Source organism: Eutrigla gurnardus, assembly GCF_963514095.1.
Source record: "Eutrigla gurnardus genome assembly, chromosome: 8".
Lineage (NCBI taxonomy): Eukaryota > Metazoa > Chordata > Actinopteri > Perciformes > Triglidae > Eutrigla > Eutrigla gurnardus.
In genome coordinates, this window is record NC_139922.1 from 19767335 (window position 1) to 19791649 (window position 24315).

General features: G+C 42.6%; 1 protein-coding gene across 1 annotated transcript; it reads right to left on the minus strand.

The window, feature by feature from the left end:
* Positions 1-12461: 12461 nt before the first annotated feature.
* tamalin (trafficking regulator and scaffold protein tamalin) lies at positions 12462-22998 on the minus strand. The gene is made up of 8 exons (XM_084015113.1): positions 22656-22998; positions 20595-20647; positions 19574-19628; positions 17672-17774; positions 16028-16121; positions 14611-14677; positions 13602-13668; positions 12462-13413 (listed from the first exon to the last, which is right to left on the minus strand). Exons 1-8 carry the CDS (start codon positions 22851-22853, stop codon positions 12929-12931), a joined length of 1122 nt encoding a protein of 373 aa, XP_083871239.1. The 5' UTR covers positions 22854-22998; the 3' UTR covers positions 12462-12928.
* Positions 22999-24315: the final 1317 nt, after the last annotated feature.

The following is a 24315-nucleotide window of genomic DNA, read 5'->3' on the forward strand; positions in this document are numbered from 1 at the left end:
CCAGCTGTACACAGCAGATCAATCTATAAATACAGTCACGGGATGTGTCACCCCTCCTGTTATATTTAGAATGTATAATATTGAGTGTGATGACATAAACTCTGATAATCTTTCCATTAAATATGCGGATATATCAGATATAAGAAAGTCTGGATAAGAGAGAATGCAATGTAAAGTATTTTATCTTGAATATTTTCACAGATTCATGAAATTCAAGCCAAGTTAAGTTAACATAACAAGTCCATTACTGAGCTTTCTTCTCACACGTACTCCGGCTTAACGCCGACTGTAAACACGCCGTGTGAATGTGACATCAGTGAAGCAACACCTGCCTCTTTATCCGCGTCTCTTTTAGAACTTGAAGATACATTTGTGTGAGATGCGGCTCATATTCGGCACCAAAAATATCAGCTTCTCCCGGCGGGAACACCAGGAGCTCCAAGGAGATCGAGTTCGAACATGCCTTTGTGCACACTGGCGTCTTCATGCTAAGCAGTTGCATATAGATCGTTTTATAGGGTGTGCATATTGTTTGGAGCCTTGCAACGTGATATGAAGTCATGTCTGTGTATGTGTGTCAAGCTGTGTTTATGTGTGTTTTATTTGTATGTGCACTTGATCAAATATTTAGTTGTTCTTCAGCATCCGGAAATAGAGATGATGGTATTGCAATGCAACGCAAAAGCCCTGTAATAAATGCTATAAAACTTCCATTATATGACTCGACTGAGTATTTTGGAGCTGTTCTTTGTGGTGGTGATTTATTGGACAGAATAAGATTAAGGAGGTATTTCCAGCATGTTTCCAATCTCACGACACAAAGACATTGGCATGCGATTGGACAACACAGCAATATGACAATCTACATTTTAAAATGACCTATAACTAAACTACCGATACCAGTTAAACACTTAAAGTAGCGACTGACACGCTTCACAATGGGAGTAACACTTGCAGGACTGATTTTCCATAACAACAATAAGAGAACTATATCTCACAAATTGACGACACTGATGATGACGACACTTAAATCAGCAGTTTCTAATAACACGTCTTTAATTATTTAAAAAAAGAAAGAAAGAAAAGAAATCATTTTCATGGGGTTTCTAAATAGAAGATGGTTCATGTGAGTAATAGGACTGAACATGATCACAGCATCATTAACAAATTAATGAAATGTAGCCAAATGACTTCAATGCTAATAGAGAACACTGGCATTCTTACTGAAACTATCTGGGGGGAAAAATCTCAGTCATATGATCAAAAATACAGAAAGCGGAGTGAGAGAACTTACTTCTGGTCTTTCCGTGGCCTCCAGGAGACTCATGCGACTCCTTGTTTATCATGTGACGTGTGGAATGACCCACATTTTTAGAGATGCATCATCATTGAGTAGAAAACCTGGGGACATGACAAAAGTGTGTATTTTACATAACATTATGAATTTCGGATGTGAAGATTGATTTTATGTCTTAATTCAAAATTAAATCACACAAAAATAAAACAAAAAGAGAGAGTGCAGTCTGACATCGCTCTAAAAACTCCCATAGTTGTTCAACTGGGCTGAGATCTGGTGATGATGAAGGCTCGAACACACGAGTGGCATAATTTTCATATTTCTCATGGCCACTTATATCTGCATTTATTATTATTGTCTCCTACGTGTGCATCTCTGTGTCTGGCCGCAGCTTATCTGACACTGCTGCAACAAACAGTATTATTCAAGGATCATTTGATTGATATTCTGCAACACAAGTAATGCATGACGAAATACAGTTTTAGTCCATACAAGAAAAACAGGACAAACTAAACAATAGTGCATTCCAGTAGTGCATTAACAAAGTGCATCAGAAGGAATGTAAATAGCAACAACAACAAAAATTATCTGGGTAGATTATATGGTTGGCATCCTAACATTAGAAATTTGGGAAACATCAACTTTCACTCTACACAGAGTCTGCCGCAGCTGCATTGATTCAGATGAGAGTGATTTTCCCAATATACGCAATTAACATTATTATATTGCAGCCTATTATTGCTTTGATGTATCTTGGACAGTTTCATGTCTACTCTGGTCTACATACAAGAATATGTCTCAACTGCAAAACAAGACGCTATATCATCAAAACAAATGCTTCCTTTGTAAAAAAAAAACGCGTGTGAACTGTAAGAGAAAATTTGCAATAAAAGCCATGGATATCCCATAAACTTCTCACCACAATATGGTTGCTTAAAGGCAGAATTAACAGCCCATGAAATTCACATATTTGGGAAAGCTGTCGCCCAGATGATGACGAGGCCGTGACGTGGCCTCGTTGTGACTCTTCCTCTTTTTTTTGACCAAAGATAGAAGACCGTTTTCTATCACGCTCATATTCCTTCATGAGGCTTCAGTCGCCACTGTCCTTATCAGGTTCCACTTTCCAGTCTCAAAGTAAAAGAGGATCAGACATTTCATGTAAAAGATACCTCATATTTTACATACAGTACACATTCAATTTGGCATCCTCTTCCACTTCTCATCTCCAAAGCCCAGACTTTCCTTTTGTTGAGCTAATTGTTGTGTGCAGTGAGTTTAAATAGCTGTAAGACACACGGCGAGACAATTTATTACTTCAATACAGTTCAGTACATGAGCTCTCAAGTTTTGCTGAGGTTTGCACCAATGGGAGGATGTTTCACATACTGCTCATGCTCCATCTGGTGGTGCAACGTGGGAGCATGACATGCAATTATAACTCCGAGGTGGGCGTGACTGCACGCTTGTTGCAAAAATAGAGCTGATTCAACAAGAAATCCCACCTGGAATAAACAGAAGAAGGAGAAACTTCTTAGTGGTTACAGCGTCCCGCAAGTGCTCTTTGTTGCATGCCACACTCGCAAAGAAAGGCAATATTCATCCTCTTTTAAACCAGGGATTTGTGGAAGAAAGCTGGACCAGAGAGTGTTTGATATACTGGAGCTAAATCATGAAAGTTCATTCTTCTGCTGAGGAAGATTGTGCTGAATCAAAAGCTGCAGAACGGCTACTTGTTAGAAGTTAGAAGATGTTACAAATCCTGCATTAAAAGAAAACTTGTGCTTGTTTACGTGCATGTGTGTCCCACTGGCTAGCTGACTAGCTGCACCACGCTCATACAGCGATTAAAACGTCCTGTCCCACAGCGTCGTTGCATTATAACCACTCTGATAACGCCCCCGTTAGCTCTGTCAGCGCAGTTTGCACTCTTAGCACCGTTTGCTGCTAGTCACCACCTTCTCCGTCGCCATGTTGAGAGCCATGAGGAGGAAATTCCACAATGGTATTCTCATCATTTAGAAATTAGCACCTTTAAAGTATAACAAGCAAAAGTATTAATTCTGCAGAAAAAGGCCTTTGTGACGTATTACTATATATTATTATGAATTACATTACATTGTTGATAATGATGCATGAGTAGCATAGAAAAGTAGCATTTTACTGTTGTAGATGGTGAGATGGAGCTACTTAACTGGTTGGTATGCAGTTTCAGTTTGTGAGTTAAGTCAGGAGTGGGCAACATTTCAGAAAAGGCAACAATAAAAGCAAGAAAGGACCAGATCAGGGTCAGACTCATTGACAGGCTGGGAGGGAACGTGTGGAAATGGGTTGGTTATGTACTGCCACGCTGATGACGGGAAGTGGAAACAGGTGAGCAGGTGAATGAGAGTCAGTTGACTGGGACAGGGGAGAGTCTGGAGACATCTGGTGGATGGATGGAGGCGATGCAGAGGGCTGGGGAAGTGATGGAGTGGAGTAGATATTTAAAGTAAAATGAATTAAAAATTCAAAGTAGACCTCAAAGTTGTACTAGTAAAGCTACCACTAAAACCTTCCTCTGTCTTGTAGACAGCATGCTTGTTAACTGGTGATTTTCAGGTAGGGTCACTGGTGTCAATGTTAAATTGTAGACATATGATACCTGTCTAATCACCTTTTTCCAATAAGACATTTTGTCCAAAAGCACGGGTGTAATTAATATAATTAATGATGGCTGAAACTCATTGTCTGTCACTGTCACACTGGAAAACTTGACTATGTCAAGTCAATATTTCTCCTGTGAAAAAAGTCCTACATTTTACTTGTATCCAACATGACATAAGTGTTCAACAATATAGGTCATCCTCCGAAGAAAAAACAATAGTGCATTATTGTTCACTATAGTGTCCTCGGTGGGAAAATGAGTGAGGGGAAAAGCATACAATTTATATAAATAATCTCAATTGAATCAAGATGCTAAATAGCAGCTTAATTATTTAAATGTGGAATATCGGGAAATTAGATTGTTCTTTTACTTCTCATTCAATAAATATTCCATAATTGACACTAGTCTTTTTAGCACATCCTCAATCACTTGAACACTCTTGACACTATGCACAGAAACTGTTATCTGTGAACTCATCAACCACTAGAGGGCAGCATCCGCACAGGAGTAATCTCATCTCACTTAGTGTTACTGGAGGTACAAGTAGCCACATACAAATAAGGAGAACTGGCTGAAAAAGCCTGAATTTAAACTTTTCATGATTCTTTTTTTATTTCATGAATATTATTATTCATTATATTATTAATTATTATTATTAGACGTTTGAAACAATGGAAGATGCATAGGATATATATTATATGGATAATTAATTACTTACTAACTACTAAATGTTATAGATGCAAACCATACAGATAAGCCAACTAATGTGAGAAACTATAATGAATGGGTCTACTACCAACAAGTCTAACTCCACAAAGCCATGATAAACCCGTCATGGTAGCTGTCAGTGTTGAACAATAACTTCCCGTCCAGATTACATTGAGAGGAAATGACGCAAGGCCCGGCTGTGCTGTCATCAGAGACACAGTTTGAATAATGAGCTCCGTCTTCATGCTTGTCCGTGTCACCCGGGAGGGACAAAATCTTTTTTGTCATCCGCTTGCAGGTCAGTAGAATGTCCCCCTTTGAGCCTTCCCACTCTCACATTCCTCCCTCGACGACTGCCCACACAACAATGGGCTGCTGGACCGTCTGGCACTGTGTTCATGCTCAGGGACAGACCTGTCCGTGTCACTGGGGGCCCAGTCAGGACCGTGCTGGGTCACACTATCTTCTTTTAGGTGTGGATTGTTTATAACGAATCCAGAGGTTTTCAATTGTTTAGCCAAGGACCCCCTACAAGACAGAGAATATACAGAATTTACACTTCCAGTTACATGAAAGAACAGCACAAGGGAAATGTGTTTAAGGGTCACGGGAAGCACCTCTGCTTTTATTCATGCCATTGTTGTGACTCTTTCTTTCTCTGGAATGTCGTGGTTGTGGTCATCGCTGCTGTCTGAGGTGTGGACAAGGGTTGGGGAGGGTTTTTTCCCTCGATTCCTAGGAAAACACTCAGGAAGGCCCCGAACCACTTGGTCATGCCAGAAAGCCAGGAGGCAGTGGCGAACCCCTCCAGGAACACCCTATCTCCTCTCAGGCCCGCACCGTGGTGGGCTGCTGGTGCTTTCGTTTTGATTCCTCTCCAGGCCTGGGACAGTCGCCATCAGTGACTCACACATGTTGGCTCTTGGCTGACTTTGGCCCCTTTTCATGTAAAGTTTTTTTTTTTTTTTCTTCAATGAGTTTCCTCTTGTTTTTCCAGATACAGTCCGTGGATGAAATAGCGGTGTTATTGTCTCAAAGTTTCCTGGACCTGTTCAAGGTCAGGAGCCAGTTGTTTAAGAGTAAGCGAGGGGACTTTAGAAAGAGTTTGTGTGTGTGTGTGTGTGTGTGTGTGTGTGTGTGAGTACCAGGCTTGATTGCATTGATGCAAGTGAAATCCCCAAACAATACAAAGCCTGGCTTGTGAGACAGGGATTGGAGAAACTTGTAGAGGGTGGAAGAGAAATGTCAGCTGTTACAACCACAGCTGCCATTCAGATGGAAATGGATAATAGCGTTTGCCCCAATGTGCTTGTGTTTTGTCTCTTCTCAAATCACAGTGAATTCCCCGGTCTCATCAGCATGCACAGTACAGTCACTGTCTATTGTGGTGTTGAATTCAGCCCAACGAACTGCTCACACATGAAACCGATTAAGCAAAAATGATGAATGCCTGATGTTTAATCTTGTACACCTATAAAAAAGATTAAACATCAGCGATCATTTTTTAATTTAACATTTAAACAGTGTAAAATGTAAACATGTGCTATTGTATTCTAGTAATCATGTGATCTAAAAAAAAAAAAAACGGAGAGGAAAAAAAGGAAGAAGAGGCGAACAAACCACGAGTGACTAGACAGACGCACCGACTTCCTCCCATCCTAATTCGTCAGAAAGAAATGGTTCACCCGTTTAGGTAGTTTTAGCAACACGATGTCACAACTTGTTTCCTTTCATAGTCGTCACTCGCGTGTCGCCAGCCCACTCCATGCTTTCTTTTAAACAATTCAATACGAAGTGTGTGTGTCTGGATCATCATCACCACCGCAGATGAGTCAATTCTACCTTGTTGGCCTTTAAGGTGGAGCGAGTGTGGGCAAGAAGTGAGAATGCTTTGTATACTATGAACCCACACACTATATGAATAAGATAGAGGGGAGTTCAGACCCCACCCTGTATCAGTTAGAGGTGGCTTTAACGACAGAATGGGTTGGGTTTTTTCATAGGTCATCGCCCAAAAACAAAAACACAATGTCATCTTCCTATTCCGAGGATTTCAGCTCACTGTAATGTTTTCTGGGAATGTGGGACAGTATCTCTGGCCTCCATCCTCTCTTTTTTCCTTAAGCGGGCTCTCTCGAAAAAAAAACGCCGGTGAGTCAACATCCTCTCCTCTTGGACAAACACCGCAGCTTACAGCATTCCTGGAGCCCAGGCGCTCACTGCTCTGTAGCCGAGGCCTTCAGGCAGGCAGGCGCGTTCATCTGATGAGGACAATATGCTGCTGCACTCGCTTGTTGTGGACGTGGTTGTATTTGTTCAGCATCCCCTGGAGAAGAAAAAAAAAAAACCCGTTCAGAACAGGGTGATCCCCGCCACTTCCTGTCTTTGGAGACAGGAAGCAGTTAGTGTCCTCGTTCTCTTTCTTTCAACCGTGGACGCCTACTGGTCTGCACATTGCTCTCAACACAAGGTTACACACGTTATATCTGTAGTATCTGTTGGAGCTTAACTTTAGTGGGGAAAAAGTGGTGGCTTTCTAAAATATTTAGCTGTTTCCATTTCTGGGACACGGGTTTCAAACCGAAGCCCCGCTGTGTTTAAAAGATACAGCCCCGTGCAGCTTCCTGCCATTGTATTTGAGGGCTTTCTCTTTCTCCGTCACACTCACAGCTGTCAGAGTTTTATATAACAGTTTCATTTCTGAACCAAGATGCAGCGGGTCAGCAACGACCCGGCTGGCAGAGGTGTCGACTGGAAGAGTCAGACTCGTCACGAATATGTCGACTTTAGACTCGATCTGACGAAATACAAAATACTCCCAACTCAACTTGGGCTTTAACACCAATGACTCTTAGTTTAAACAGATCTGACAGCACCCAAGTAAGTCGCAGGAGAGAACCATGAAGAACGACGTCCATACAAACCCCTCTCAGGGATTTTCAAGCTTTTGACAGTTTAAAAAAATGATTATTATTTTGCTTGATTTATCTTGATTAACACTAGGATTAATTGGCATTTAAGGATGGATTGGTGGATGGATAGATAGATTTAAAAAACAAAACAAAAACAAATATAGCATATATTCATCATTAACAAATTAACAAAAACAACTGATTCAAATACAGGCATGACATCTGAATAATTACCTATAGTCTAAATGTATAACTGTATGTGTGTGTGTGTGTGTGTGTGTGTATGTGTGTGTGTGTGTGTGTGTGTGTGTGTGTGTATGTGTGTGTGTGTGTGTGTGTGTGTATGTGTGTGTGTGTGTGTGTGTGTGTGTGTGTATGTGTGTGTGTACGTGTGTGTGTGTGTGTGTGTGTATGTGTGTGTGTGTGTGTGTGCGTGTGTGTGTGTATGTGTGTGTGTGTGTGTGTGTGTGTGTATGTGTGTGTGTGTGTGTGTGTGCGTGTGTGTGTGTGTGTGTGTGTGTGTGCGTGTGTGTGTGTGTGTGTGTGTGTGTCTGTGTGTGTGTGTGTGTGTGTGTGTGTGTGTGTGTGTGTCTGTGTGTGTGTGTATGTGTGTGTGTGTGTGTGTGTGCGTGTGTGTGTGTATGTGTGTGTGTGTGTGTGTGTGTATGTGTGTGTGTGTGTGTGTGTGTGCGTGTGTCTGTGTGTGTGTGTGTGTGTGTCTGTGTGTGTGTGTGTGTGTGTATCAGAGTTGAAGCGATCGTTGGCAGGTGGTTCGTTATCTGACTTTGTATCCTCAAACATCATAAAACAATAATGAAAGAGGAACCCATGACTTCACTGAAACTCCAGTCTGAGTCGTACACCATATGTAGCTCACATCCACCATGTAGTCCGCATCCGGAGGAAAACCATCTCGGATATCTCAAATCAAAGAAAATAACCTGCAAATGATTAGGTTTGATCCACATTTGTTCCAGATCTACTGAGCGAGTTAAAGCCGAAACACAGTCACATGTGTGTTGTGTTGAGACTACGCCCACGACTACCAACTAAAATAGCCTAAAAATAATTCATTCAATCAGTTACACTGAGATTAGCCACATGCAGCTGTTGTGCTTCCTGCGCTAGCATTACAGCTAACTGGTCATGACTGTCTGATATACGAGCAGCAAAAGGAAATAAAGTATAGGTTATTCAGTGGCGCTGACATTCACACCTGTCGCTTGCTTGAACAGGAAATACGCATACAAAACATGTGTGTGTGTGTGGGGGGATGGGGTGGGGTTGGGGCGTGGGTGGGAGAAGTCATTTAAGGTCTCACTCTTACACGAGGGGGGAAGCCACATGAAGAGATATGACAACGTGTTGCTATAGTCTTTGCTAACAGCTTCAAATTGACACCTATACACTAACTTTGTCGTCATATAGGACTGAAATCTCCCAGATCCTAAAGTGACTCTCCTTTCCCCTTGTTCGTTTAAAGAGACACACCAGACTTTCAGCATTGATCTTTCTTCAAGTTGGGACACGGAAAAGGCAAACAAAAAAGAAACGTCCGAACTGATGCAGCAGAGGCCGAGATGCCCTGACTTTCAGTCCACAACACTATCCTGCAATTAGCATCTTTGTTTAGAACCTTGCTGTCACATTCTGAGAGCTGGTCAGGACCAGATGTCAACCTCCACTTCTGAAACGTGCAGAAGTGCCTTAAACCTGCATTTCTTCTAATGGCCATCAGGGGGAGACTCCTGAAGTCGGAATTTGTCAACACCTCCCAACATACTGACATTGGTCAGGAGCCTTGGCATCACTTTCTAACTCATTAGTTACCAATACAGAAGTCCAACATTTACTGATCATTGTGGTAGATTTGATGTCCTCCGTGTCCCTCAGCTGTCCTTTGATGCAAGAAATAGAAATAATAATAAAACCTTTCCAATAATACCTATAAATGGTTTTATTTAGCAAAACTCTACATCTAACTATTTATAACACTTCAAACAAGAAAACTATGAAAAATAAAAACAAGAATTTTTCATGAAAAATAACTTCAGCAGAAATGTGTTCATAACGCTAATTATACGAATATGTTTTCAGAGCCTTGAAGATATTCTTTAATATGTAAGCTGTTGATTTTTATGACCCGTATCTATTTAAAATACATCGCTGTCCAGCTCTTTAATAAATGATTCTGTATAACTGTCCATTAACAGGCTGCAGGCTGGAAATGAGGAGCAGCAGTTTCAGAAAAGAGGCAGTTAAAGCCACAAAGAGACAATATGAGCTTTCAGGTATCAGCTCACTGGTGCCGCTGCGAAACCAAATGCAGAATATTTATCTCAGATGTAGATTATGAAAAGCGTTTTTTAATTTGCATTAAAGATACCGTTGTAGTTGAAGGTTCGGAGAAAGCTGATTCACACTGGAGAGTTTTGTTGCCTCTTGTTGGTGTGGAAACCATTCTTTTATGGATGTTTTTTTAAATAACGGATTTTTTTTGTAACCTTTGACCTTGAACCCGTCTCTAATCCACACCTGCCGTCTCTCAGAGCAGGTGTCCAGTCTGGTGTGGTGCTTTCATATTTTACTGCATGTTACTTGCTCTCTCTCTCTCTCTCTCTCTCTCTCTCTCTCTCTCTTTGCCAAGCACACACAGTGACAGACAAACATGGAGATCACATGCATATGATGCCGTCTTTTTTTAACCGTCTCTTATCTTTATGGTGGATTTCCGGCACATTTGTCACCCGCATCCTGTGCCTTGTCAGCACACTCAAGCTCCTATCCCTCTATCAGACACAACAGACTCCCAAGCGCCACACAAGCCGCCCACGCTTTATGACACCAAAAGTGATATTTCTGCTTCAAGCGGGTTTATTTCTCGCCTGCGTTTAACATCCGTGGTTTTTTCTGTGGTGCCTTTTCTGTGCATATGCATTAAAAACACACCCTTGAGCTTGATTTTTCTTCATCGATCATTCATTTGACCAGAGGCACTAACGGCTCAACGTCTATATAGAAACAGTGACGCACGCCATGCTTGAGAAATAGCACCCTGGTTTGACTTGTTTCACCACAGAGGCTTAACTATGTCCTCCAGGCCCTTCTGCTTCCTCTTCTCAAAGCTTCTCATTTCCCATCACTGACAGGGTTAACAGGACACCCAAAAACTACAGTTTTTGGGTGTCTGAAGGCTGCAAATTCAGAGGTCAAAACTCAACACTGAAAGCACCATTTGCAGAAATAAAGTACAGGTAGAAGCCAGTACCAATATAACCGGTACAAAATAACAGGACACCAGGTACCAAACGTTTGCCTGAACAGAAAGGTGAGAAAAAGGACTAGTGCTGTTGCAATGTAAGCATGGATGGATAACCACATGGGGCTCCCAGGCACAGGCCCAGAGGGCCAGAGGGGTCAAAGGGCCCCGACACCAGATTGTCTTTACAAACTGACATTTCATGTTTGTAAAAAGTCTTGATTACGTTTATTCCCTCCTGATATATTTTGTAATTTGATATTAAAAATGACGTCTTTTTTATTCCTCGGATTGTTGTTCGTCGTTCAAAAAGAGGACGGATAACTTCACTATTCGAAAGGATCAACAGAAAATGAATCAGTCAAAAGCAAAAACATTGGATGGTTGGAAGTTCTTGTTCTAAAATGATTGTAGACTCAATATTTTGAGTTTTTGGACAAGTCTTGTGATGATTTGCTTTATTACTATTTTGTTGATTGTATGAAGCGTTCCAACACGTTAGAGAATAACCTGTAGTCCAGCAACATGTCAACATAATAGGAATGTTCATACATTCTGGTGACAATGTCGTTTAAGAACTTAATAAGTTTACAGCGAAACTGCAGGGAAAATCAGCACAAGAGGCAGAAACTGACCTCCTTCTGCGGTTCATACTCTTGACTGCTGCAAAACAAATTCACCACACAGTCTTTGGATCAACGGTGGTGTTTTAGTAGGACGCCGTCCAAACATTTGCAACAGTATTATACGCTGTCCGCACCCCCTCCGCTAACCACCCACCGGGTTAATCGCCGAGCACCATCCTCGTTTGGACCCATCGTCATCCTGAATAATTCGCCCCTCGTTATGCATTCGGCCTATTCGCCCTGAACCCAGGTCTCAAGCACTGGCGAGCTTGCATAACAATTCCACCCCCTCCCCACTTCTCCTTAATGTGCCCAGTCAGAGGGCTCGGCTCTAACACATGGCCACATACCATCGCTCACCATCGTCAACACTCCTGGTGCATCTGTGAGCGAGCGGCAGAGGACAAAAGAGATCAACGCTAGAGAGAGTGACCACCGTGACCTCACGGGTCAGCTGGGAGCCAAGAATGAAAAGACTCCGACCAACCCCCGCCCCACACATACAAATACACACACACACACACACAGCTCTGACAACTGAAGCCGCCATGGGAATATGGGAGCGTGGAAGAGGAGGAATCAGCATTCGTTTGCAGGAGCTGAAAGAAAGCGGTTGTGTTTGGAATTTTGGGTCATGCCTTTCTCCGCACATTCCTCACCATCCTCCCAACAATAAACTGTGTCATAGCACACACAACGGCCTCCATTCTAGATACCTCACGCTACAAAGAGCCTCAAACCATCTGAAACCAGACCTTCACCTCCAGAACTCGAGGGATAGCGTTTTTAAAAAAACGGAGGATGAGTTGTGGAACTGGGAAAGTTTGCTATATCTGGAAGCGTCACATGGAGCGGGACACATCTTCGCCGGGTTAAATTACAAACAGATTGTGTGTACACTCGAGGTCTGAGCACTAATTTAAGTTTGGCAACTACAATTCCCCACTAAAGAGTTGTGGCTTGTGGAACAAAATAGCTTTTCTTGCAAGTTCTGCACAAAATAACGAGTGTATAAACTGGAAATGACACAATTTTATTTTTGGGAGCCTTGACTTAGGCGGGAAACAAAAAATAAAACGGGATCAATCTGAATCATCTAAATTAGATATCAAACTTCTCTTACAAAATGTTGTGTTGCATAATCACAAACTGTAATCATTAACTCAGCTGTTGAAATAAACGTCGGCGCATGCAGTAAAAACAAACAAACAAAAAAAATCTTCATTCTGTACAGAAAAACGTTAAAATAAATAAATAACTTAAAGAACAGAAGGAGACAAAAATTATGTACAGCTATGAAACACGGAGGGCCACAGAACGTAGGCACATGTTGATTGATCAAATATGCAGAGGTGCAACTGTAGAGCCATTACACTTTGGTCTCAAGTCTCTTCCCTCTTTGGGGTTTTTCTTTGGCAGTTTTGTTTGACAGTCAGCGGCGCTTCAAGTCTTTCAGTCTGTGAAGTTGAGGTGAAAAGCTCACAGTTTGCTCTCCTCCTCCTCCAGCGGCCGGTTCAAGCCCGGGATGAACTTGAGGAGGCGCCTGCGGAAGCTTTTCTGTTTGGGCTTCCTCTGCAGCGAGTTGAAGCCTCCCTGTTTGTCCCCCGAGGTGGACGACGAAGACCCCCTCATGTAGCTCCGAGTGCTGGCGCTGCGGGTCAGCTGCGTCTTGGCCGACGTGAAGAGCTCGCTGGCCGGCCTGAGGCGTTGCTGCCTCGGCGGCGGCTGCTCTATCTTTTTGTCTGCGCCGGCTTTCTCGGAGTCCACGCTGCCGTCCACCTGGTACAGGCAGGTCTGGTAGAGAGGGTCGTCCTCAGTGGCTGTGCTGAGGAAGCTGGCGCTGCTGCTGGTGCTGCCGGTGCAGCGGAGGGCTCTTTGAGCGGCGGGGCTGGGAGTGCCGAGGCTGCCGTACACGCCTGCTGACTCCAGGGACTCGTACACTGCAGCGTCACTCAGCACGATGCCTACAGCAGAGACGGGAGGGGTGAGATGGTAGACCACCACAAATCAGAATCAGAGAACATGTATGTTTTTTTACACAAAGCGTATTTAAGATGAATCATTTCTAAATCTGACACTTTGATATGTTTGGTATCCACTGCATGGGTTATCCCGGTGGAATAAAGTACATCGAAACAAACTTCAAACCTACCATGAACAAGTCTCTGCTCCTGGACCATCAATGACCGATATTCATCCCATTTCTCATGAAGAGTTTGCTATGAAAGGAAGATGGAGACGTGTTCAGTGATTGACATGAAAACCACAGCAAAGAGACAACAATTTAAAATGATGCTGCAGGGAGGACATGTCAATTTCTACAATAAAAGGTTGCCAGTTCATGTATAACAGACTTTTCTACAGACATCTCGTCAGTTGGACATTATCAGTGTTCACACTGTAGGTGCACTGGCCATTGTTACTTGTTGTGTCAATGGGTTCGTATGTGAGGAACATAGAAACTCCATCGACGAACAGGAAGATCACATATCAGGAGGGGATGTTTTTAAAACGTTTGGATTCATAAAACTAAAATCCCAAACCAACGTAGAGCTATATAAACTATGAAGTCTTCAAATTAAGTTGTTATGGTAACATTTACAGAATAATTGTGAAATCGAATAAAACAATTTCAGCACATGAACTTAACCACTGACTATTTGAATCAAATTTAAATATATAATAATTAAATAATTCAGTAGAGGTAGAGATATAAAGACCGACAGAATAATATCCAGGGAGAAATCAACAATTGCCAACATCGCACACATGCAGCGTGTTGAGCAGCAGGTTAATCTTGAAAAACGTTGGATTAGCGTGTCAGAAAGTGTCTGTGTGGCAGCTCTCACACACTCGTGGATTAGAGCGGGACAGCTGCTGTAATCTTTGGGGGGAAAGCTGGCAGCTTTTTAACAGCCACGACTCTGAGAATGTGTGTGGAGATCAGTGAACTGCTGATGCAACAGGTGGTGCTGTTGGGGAGACAGGTGTGGGGGGAGGGAGGTGGCGTCTATATCTAGCATGTAACATAACGTGTGTGTGTGTGTGTGTGTGTGGGTGGTGGACACACACAAACAGGCTGACTCACTGCTGACAAATAGTGAAAAACTGCTGCAGCAACTAACAAGGAAAGAAAAAAACAAACAACAACAACAACTCACCTTCAGATACTGCAGCCGGGCTTCCAGCTCTGCTTTTCGGATTGAGTCACTGTAAACCGTCTCCAGCCTTCAAGCGTAAAACCAGAAGGCAGTGCCGTTAATAAGCGTGACAGGAAAGCACTTATTAAAACAACAAGGGGAGACGAGAGTAATTAAAAAACTAAATCTGGGCCCAAATGAAAGGCTCTTTTGATAAGACGGTGGTGGGAATGAGTCTGGTTTACAAGGGGAGGGGAAGGATGAGGGACATATACAATTTCCACTCAAGACACTTGGATGTGGCGAATCCTTTGAACTGCATGAGAGAGTGACCGACTTAAGGAGCTCGTTTTCACTTCGACGGTTTACACAGACTCCAGTTGTAAGTGTAATTTGATGATGTCAGCCTATAAAGTCTGTGCCTACTCTGCCACTCTGACGCGGTTCACCTCACGTTTTCTAAGCAGCGGCTCTCGAGAACTTATAGAGAGGGGCCTCGCTAATTGTCCTTGTAACCTTTTACAGGGAGAGGAGGATGAGGAAGAGAGTTCAGATTAAAGCACTCAACAGTGGCTTTCAAGAGACTTAAGCTATGGTTGATAACTCGATTTAAACTCAATAAAATAAAGTAGAAACGCATTAAAAACTTTAATCTCTCATTTAAACGTTTAAGATGCCAGTATCCTTCATCACAACCGCTCGACGGATGGTTGACCAGCTTCTGAAACCACCTCCTCCTTTCTGGTGTCAGATTAGGGGGGCTCCACGTTTCGACAACTTTCTGAAACCGGCAATCATACACTCTTCTCAGAGGAATCCCTCTGACACAATCATTTCTGAGAGACTGAAAATGTGCGTCATTATCCCCATATTTTCAACAGCAATGCATCTCGCCCCTCTCTGTGATGACTGGCTGTCCAACCTTCCTGTTGCCACGAGTAGAAATTATTCTAATTCTTTCCAAGCTCTCTTCCAGCCTGAGTCAACATCCTCCAATCGCCAACTCTATCCCATCCAAGAGCCCAAAACAGATGCAAATGACAGAGATATAAATTTAGCAGCTTGTCCTCACAGTTCAGAAGTTGGAACCAGCAATTTTTTTTTTGACAAATTAAAAAAAAGTAGTTCTCTAACACAAACGACAACAATACGTAGTTATGTATGTCTGTATGTATCACTTCTGAGTTTATTGGTGACACAGGAGACACACTTTGAATTACACTGATGTGTTTGAACAACGATCAGCTCTTGTTCTTTTCTTTCCCGTTAAGACGTGCTCTACTTGTAGTTTAGAATTATTTTGGCTCTGGACAGCCGGGTTGTTTCCACGCGACCACATTCTTCTTTCAACTTTCGGTTTACAATTATCAAACTGCTTCCAACTTGCTGTCAGATCGACTCATGCTTATTAATTAATTACATTTTGTTTTCGCATTACCTGATTGTATTGCCGCACGCCCTGATGAGCTGAACGATCTCCTTGTGCCGAAATCCCTCCACGGTGGCCTCGTTCACACTTGCGATGGTGTCCCCTGCAAACACACAAACACACACAAACACACACACACACGTGTGTTAACCAGCAGCCAGGATGCACTTTAATCAACTGTGGCTTCAATTACTGTCAGCTGCAGCCAAATGAGGCTTGTTTGATTGTGAATGAAACCTCAACACATATGCAACACAAATGTGGAAGGCGCGCGCAGTCGTGGCATCGGGCTTCCTTGATCAACTGAAGCTTATTTAAGCCTGTTAAAGTTATCTATGGTGTTGTTCCTTACAGCCTTATTAGGTACGGTGTGAGTTCTGAATGCGTGACAGCAGCCTTTATGATGTTTCAGCACAAAGGCTATTTTTCCTCTTTCAAAAACCACCGCCCAGTCCGCATGGTGCGATGAGGTCACTGTGTTTGCAGCGAGACAGAGGGAACAATAGAGCGAGCATGTGAGGAATGTAGGAAGTGAAACTTCAGTGACATACGCAGGTCGGATGAAGGATGGAGGCGGAGGATCACCTTCCTCCTTTTTTGACACACTGACGGAGACAGCAGCGCTGAGAGCAGCCGGCTTGTGACCGAGGCATCATGAGATTTTAAAAACCAGAGATAATAGAGCGCTGCAGGGATGACGGTTTTTTTGGAGGCAAACTCCAGAAGAAGCATCATATTGTGGGATTTTTTTGCCCACTGGATTTTGGATTAATGCAAAAAATAAGCTCTACACGTACCTAAACCTACATTAAAAAACGTCAGCAGCTATAAAGGAACTACACTGAAGTCACATGAAACCACCAGTAAAGGTGGACTGGTGTTCAGCGTGATTTAAAAGTCTCATTTAGCTGCTTGTTAGCTTTTTTTAGGGCATGTAAAAGGAGTATTTACTGACATTTTATGTCGTAGTCGTCTTCGTTCACGTTAACCATAGGCCTTATTTCATGCATCCAACCAAAAGCCCATTCAAAACAACCCACTGACCTCGAGACGAGGGAACCAAAAGTGCAAAAAATGCAAACTCATTTTTGGGTTTTGGGGCCCATTCCTGCACCACTCTCTCACTATTTAAAGTGAAGTGAACGACCGCTGCGGTGCTCTCAAGCACAACACGAGCTCGGATCCTCATCTCAACAAACATTTACATGTAAATATTTCCTCTCTTTCCTCAGAAAATAGCCGTCACACACTGTTTCTATCTTTAAGGATAGGTTATTAAAAGAAAAAAGGGATCCAAATGGAAACAATTTGTGTTTGCCAAATAAAAATAACACTTCCTTTAAAAACTGGCATTGGAGAGCTTCCCTTCGCTCTATCTGGCACAGTGGTGGACGAGCTGGCAAATGTGTGTTGGCCACTCACTAAGTTGTTTGTTGACTAAAAATGAGTAGGCAAACACTAATGTTTGTACTTCCCCAAAGCAGCCGGCCCCGAAACACACCAGTGCTTTTGTTAACGTACGGTACACGGGTGTCAGCTGGCAAAAAAAAAAAAAAAAAAAGCTCACTTCCCCATTTGTGTCTATTATGAGCGTTTCCCAGGTCGTTTCAGGTTTCAATATGAAAACTAGAGAAATACAGAACACAAACTCACCGACTTTAAGCCCCGCTTGCTGGGCCGGGCTGTCATCGTGCACCTTGCACACAAACGTGCACATCTCCACGGAGTTCTGGTCTTGATGGTGCAGGCCGTAAGTCTGAAAAGAGACAGGACGAGCACTCAGAAAACAGTTCGGAAATACTTCCCTCTACTTAATGCATTGGAATCGTCTCGTACAATCGGACCGAAGTCTGCGGTTTTGACATTATGTGGCCATAGAAAAGACATCACCGACAAACCACTGAATGACGAGCTGAAGGAGCCGTGACGTGCAGCGCAGGAAAGCAGATCGTATCAAGGAACAGACAGAGATGTGGCGCAAGCATACAGAGAAAGAGTTTTGGTCCTCTTGTCTGATGTAACAGAAACTTCTGGTAGAATATTTCCATTACAAAAGAACACATTTTAAAAGCAGTACTGACATGCCCATGTGTGCATTGATAGTCACTTTAATTTTCCCTCCTATCCGTAAACGCCTGTAGTTTCATTGCCATAGATGGGGGACAAAAGCCTCGATTCTGTGCTCAAATATAATCCAAAATTAAGTTCAGATGAAAATCAGTTTGAGGCTTCAGGAGACTGAATTAGTACAAAACTCCCTCTTTGTGTTACGCTGCCTCTAAGAAAGCGATGTCCCTGGAAGCACAAAGATGTATCATCTCTAGTAATTTCTATCATTGTGCTCAATCAATAAAGGCATATATTACATACTGGAATGTATTGTTCGTACATTTAAGTGGAATGTATTGTTCTGCTTTAGGTATGTCTCTTGTGACTAAGATGGACAGGAGAGACGATAACGCGTTGAACACAACAAGGTATCACCTCCCTTCCTATGTATGTGATCATTTGTTGTCTTGGAAACAGGTTCTTTTTTCTTTTTTTGTAACTTCCACATTTATTTGCATTCTCTTCCTTGTTTCAGTCACCGCCGAAGGTCAGAGCCCTGCAGGCAATAGAGACTTCTCCTCGTCACCCGACCATCCGTCAGTCAACAAGCGGCTGAAACGGTTGACGGCCATTCCTTCAACAAACAAGCTCTAAGCTTTCCATCTGCAGCAGTCTGCTATTAAAAAAAAAATGGATCCAACTTGGACGGGTGTCTCTTATGGAAAATACCCCCCCCCCGTCACTTCCTTCTCAGCCGCCTGAAAGATAAACATAAAACCATGCAAATATCATTGAAACGCAAACATCGCATTTGCATGCTGGATCCTCAACTCCACGCCGGGATAATAAAATAACCGGCACAGAGGGAGGAGAACCACTGGGGAAAACACGAGACTCATCTCTACCCAACGCCAAACCGGCCCTCGTGATCTCACTTCCTTCTAGCCACAGACGGGCAGGAAGGGCAGGAACCTCCGTCCAAACCAGAAATAGAACAAGAAGTCTTTTCCCTCAACGCAGCGACTCCACTCGCAGAAACCTAAACACGCCGAATCGACACTATTTCAGAAAACTATTTAAAGAATGGGGCCCGCAGAACGGAGCCAACACTGTGAGGTTGCGGCGCTTCAAGGCGACGGAGGTTATCGAGATCAAACGAGTGAAGCGTCTGCCTGCTGAGGTCAAGAGCCAAGCAGGTATTACATGGGAAGCGTGTGAGCAAACCACACGGCTTGAAATACAGATGCTGAGAGAAAAGGGGAAAAAAAACATCCTCTTTTCTCGAGTCATGGGACAAACACTCAACGAGTTATTTGACTGAAGCGTGACCTTTCACCCAGCAGGCGAATGCTCGGATTAAGAGATTTACAGGATGAAATGTACACAGGTTTCAGCATCTGTCGACGGCTGGACCGTGTCGAGGAAATCCTGTTAAATGGCCCTCAGGAGGTTAAGAGCCCCTCCAAACCCCCAGACCCCGATATATATCGCTATTAATCCCCTTACCTGGATCTCAAACCCAAACGTCTCCTCGTCCATTTTCTCCAGGACCACCACCTTTCTGCAAGAGAAGAGAGAGATTTTTATCTCTAATATGTCAATTGACTCTTTTCACAACTTATATTTATATGTTCATGTTTCAGACTTTTCTCGTAAAATGAACGTGAGCTCAGTCATCGGCATCTATTTCAGTTCAATCGATGATTTTTAATACCAAACATTTGATGGTAGAATCAAGAAAAGAAAAAGCAAAAACGGCATGCAATCAATGCACAAAAGAATAATCAGCATGACGGGTATTTTTTTTACAGTTTTCTGATGTTTTATATACCGAATGGTGTGTAAAATTAGTGTAGTTTCCCTTTAAATCAAATCAATGCGGGGCTTTATAGTCTTACGTCAGCTTTGATTGCCTCATGATAACGGTGACATTCAAAGACTCATTTATGTGTTAACAGTGTTTTTTTTCCACATGAAGCTGGACAAGTTTGAGAGGTCAAAAAGATGTTTCGTCCCATCTCTGGATTCCTCTCTCCTCCGTATCTAAACTGCATAACTAGTTAACTCCGCTGGCTGCACAGGCCTCCTTCTGTGTCCAGCAGCATCTGGATGTCACAGCTAAATGTACAGTACAATGGTCTGTTGAACCGACGGACGTCAACACAGCAGCTCTCATGCAGGGGCAGCAAAACGCATGAAAATTCATGGCAACCCTCAAAGAATATCACGCATAATCACGGCTGCCATCATTATGGACTGAATGTTTGAATGAGAGCCTTTTTTTTAATGGAGATTTAGAGTTTAGGGATGGGACGATATCTGGATCTCAGAAGCAATACAAATATTTACTTCTTAACAGAAAAGGTAGTCGTAAAGTAAGTCCAGTATGTGGAGTTATTGGTGTATTATTGTGCATTCTTATCCATTTGGCCAGGATAACACCAACATGACATTTCTATATTGTTCCATGCCTGCTTGTAATCACTCTTAGGAGGAAGACGAAAAGATCAGAAGAAGGAGAGCGTACCTTTGCGGTTCTGGCGTCAGGGTTAAGGGTTTCCACTTCTGCAGTCCGCCACCCTGCGAGGAGAAAACGAAACATAACATGGCGCGTGTCAGATACCTGAGGTTAGCACCACTCACAAGGGTTTCCCCCCCCCCTCCCCACCAACATCTCCAAGTACACACCTTCTACACACACTCATCAACCGGTCCATCAAGTCTTGACGCTGCACACGTGCGTCGTGTTTGTATATTTGTAAGCCGAGTCATGACGCCGGTGTGGAAAACACAAGAGGTGAAACCAGAATTGCGTGCCTCTCTGTTTACTCCACACAGTCACAACAGCATCAGAAGAGCTCCTAAATATAGTCTTAAATTTCACACAAAATCAGATGCCTTCAGGCGCTCAAACTGTTGACCTATCTGGAGCGTTTGATCATTTAGAGCAGTTTGTACAAATTCCGGGCCTATTAAAAGAAACAAAAGACACAGTGGGGCTGGAATAGCTGCCACAATAACGACATTGAGGGAAAACTCAAGTCAACAGCAGGTCAAGACTCTGCCCAACCTGACTGTGTAAATAAGGAAGGTATCTGTCCAGAGGGCTCTACTAAATCACTCACAATCAATCCCCGTCTGTTCCAACCGAATCACGTTCAAATGCTGCTCCTATGAAAGGCTGCTTTGTGCCACGGTCTCTCCACGTAGTAAAATGTTGCTTTCTTTATGTCCCAACACTTACAGAATTGTCCCGCTGCCGCCTCAATGAGTGCATTTATTCCCCCCAATACCCTCAGAGACCAACGGGGGAGGCTGGAGCGGGATCTCCAAGCCTGTGTGTGCACAATGCACTGTTGTAACCCTTCACACGCACACACACTCACACGCACACTCTCACACACACACACACACACACACACACACACACACACACACACACACACACAGTCTCTCTTTCCTGTACAGTGTCACACTTCTCTGTTTTAAATTGGTGCCAGGAACGGTGAAGGAAGTAAAGTTACAGAATTTGAATCCAGTGTTATAAGAGACACAATAGCCAAGACAATGTACCAGCTGACCCGCAAACTTTAAGTCAGTATTATACGCAACGGCGGCTAAAGCTGGTGTCATTCTGGGACCATCGGAGAGGCTCATTCTTAGAATATGATTCCACTAAAGCAGGATATCATGTTGTTATTACATCAAAAGTATTCATTTGTTTATCAAAGAGTAATCCTCGATGTGCTCTTATTTTGAAATAAAGGCAACGTGGATATTTCATCTTCAAGAGATACCCATTTTTGTATATTTTAGCATGCATTAGTTCCACCTTATTGTAAAAATTTAAATTTGCTAATCACACCAAAAGCTTGTAATGGTCTCTGGATTACATCATCTCTAAAAACCATCAACAAGGTCAGGAAATTCCAACATGCCTTCAAAGGAAAGAGGTAATTTGTATGTATTTTATAAGTATTGGTCATAGCCCAGCGAACTGAATGACCCTGAGCTTATTGCTCATGTCAAATCATCATTATGTTTCCATCTGTCCACCTATGAAGCACTGTGCCACTGGGTGGTCCACTGCACTTGCCCCTGGATGGGCTACTGTTGACCTTTCCAGAAGATGCCCTCACTGTGAACCAGCAGATGTACCCAAACATTCAAGACGATATAGAATTATATCTTGATTTAAAAAAAAAAAACCCACTAACAATAAGTTGATTGTGATCCATCAGCTGGACAATAACAAATCTGTCTACCTCATTATGATGGTGGAGAAGTGAAAAAGTGAGCCTTATTACAAAAGAACAGACTTTCACAATATTCCTAATGTAATCATGTAACCATGCAGAGACCTCATGATTACGTATTTAAGATTATTTGTTTCCTTACAAAAAACAATTAGTGAAAATAAGTACTTACTTAATTCAAGAAAAGTGTTCATCTTTCAGCTAAAACAACAAAGCTCACTATCCAAACCAGAGCTGGACTTACTTTGATGCCGGTAAGTGAAGTTCAGACTGCTAGACCCCGTGAATGGGGGGACACGCCGGGTCGGGAACGAGGTGGATGCGGTTCTTACCTTCTTGAAGTTCCTCGGCAGCGTCCCTCCAGAGTACGCCAGCGTCTTGTAGTTGTAAACCTCGGCGGAGTTCGCCGGTAGGTCCGCGGTCCTGCAGCTGTCGGACTTGGACGAGGGGAAATAAATGTCGTGGTCTTGGGATGCGGGTCCATTCTCTACCCCGCTGGAGTTCACCTTCTTCAGCCTCCTGAACGTCATGTTGAACTCATAAAAAAGTGGTGCGAGGGGGAAAAAAATGGTTGAGAATTAAAAAAAAACTTTCCTGGAAAGTGGAAGCAGTTGTGAAAGATGCTGGAGAAGTTGTGAGTCTCAACGTGGAGCCGACAACTAGCCCGGAGTCTGACTTGAGAGTGGTTCTTCTGGAGAGGCTGGAGGGGGGGAGGGGGGCGGGGACTTTTGTTGTGAAGGACACGAATGAGTGCCAATAGAGACGTTGACGTGCTTCCTTTTCTGCTGCGTTCAGGTGCGCCTCGGACATCCCTGATTCGGAAGCTGGAAGCGTTTTTTTATGTTGAGGCTACTGTAAATGCACCAACAACAAAAGTAGAACAAATAAGAGAAAACAAATCACAAGAGGGGGCGTAATCCTAAAAGGATTAGGCCTAGTTGGATGATTTATTAGTTGTTTTAATGTCATTTTTCAAGCAAAAATGCCAAATAATCACTGGATGGGAATTTCTCGTTTTCATTATATTGGTAACTTGAATGTTGGGGGAGTTGGAACGTGTCACTTTGATGTGTAAGCAATGGCACAGTTTCAATATTTTCATAGATGTTTAATAATTGATCATGAAAACAATCATCACTTGCAGATTTAAAAATCATTTTTATATAAAAGCAGAATGCAAGAATTAGCTAGTTGTTAATATACTACGTGGGTGTGTTTACTGTCCTGGAAGTTCTTGGAAATTTGAAGCTTTCATAGAATGAGAATGGACTTTTTCGTAGGAGATGTTGTGTCTAACAACGAAAAATTACGAAACTAAAAATATTTGGAATTCATGTCCTTTTAAGAAGTGTTTTGTTGTTGTTGAAAAGCCAAACAATTTATTCATAACATTATACTTTCTAGTATTTTATGTCTGAAAACATGTCTTCTTTCGAGCTTCTTTTGAGCTAACATTGTTAGGAAAATATGGAACAACATTTAAACAGTTGTTTAAATCACTCTGACCAGCAGCTGTTGGCATATTTTCCACACATACAGTATGGCACTCCTGATTTGTCCAACGACATTTGAAGGCAGCATTTGTTGCTGGCAGACCAACCACTCATTAAAAGTGAGGGGGAATTTTACTATGAAAAAACTAATATTTATTCTCTGCACAGATTTTCGCTTTGGCAAAAAAAAAAAAAAAAAAAAAAAAAGATCAAGTTGTACAACGAGGAGTTTTAAAGTGACAGAGAAAACGATGCTTTTTGAAAAAAGTGGAGCAGATTACGTCGCAGCCACCTGACGCCCCCTTGTGGTGGAATGAATGAAGCGTACCAAAACACTGAAGTCCATATGCTTTATTAAAATCTTTACACAGTGTATTATTTCAGGCATGTTACATAAACATCTTCTAGATATATTGAAATTCTATGACTGACGATTAAGCATTTAAATAAGATAAATTAGAAGATAACATATCTCAGCGTCCTGCCCTCTCTCTCTCTC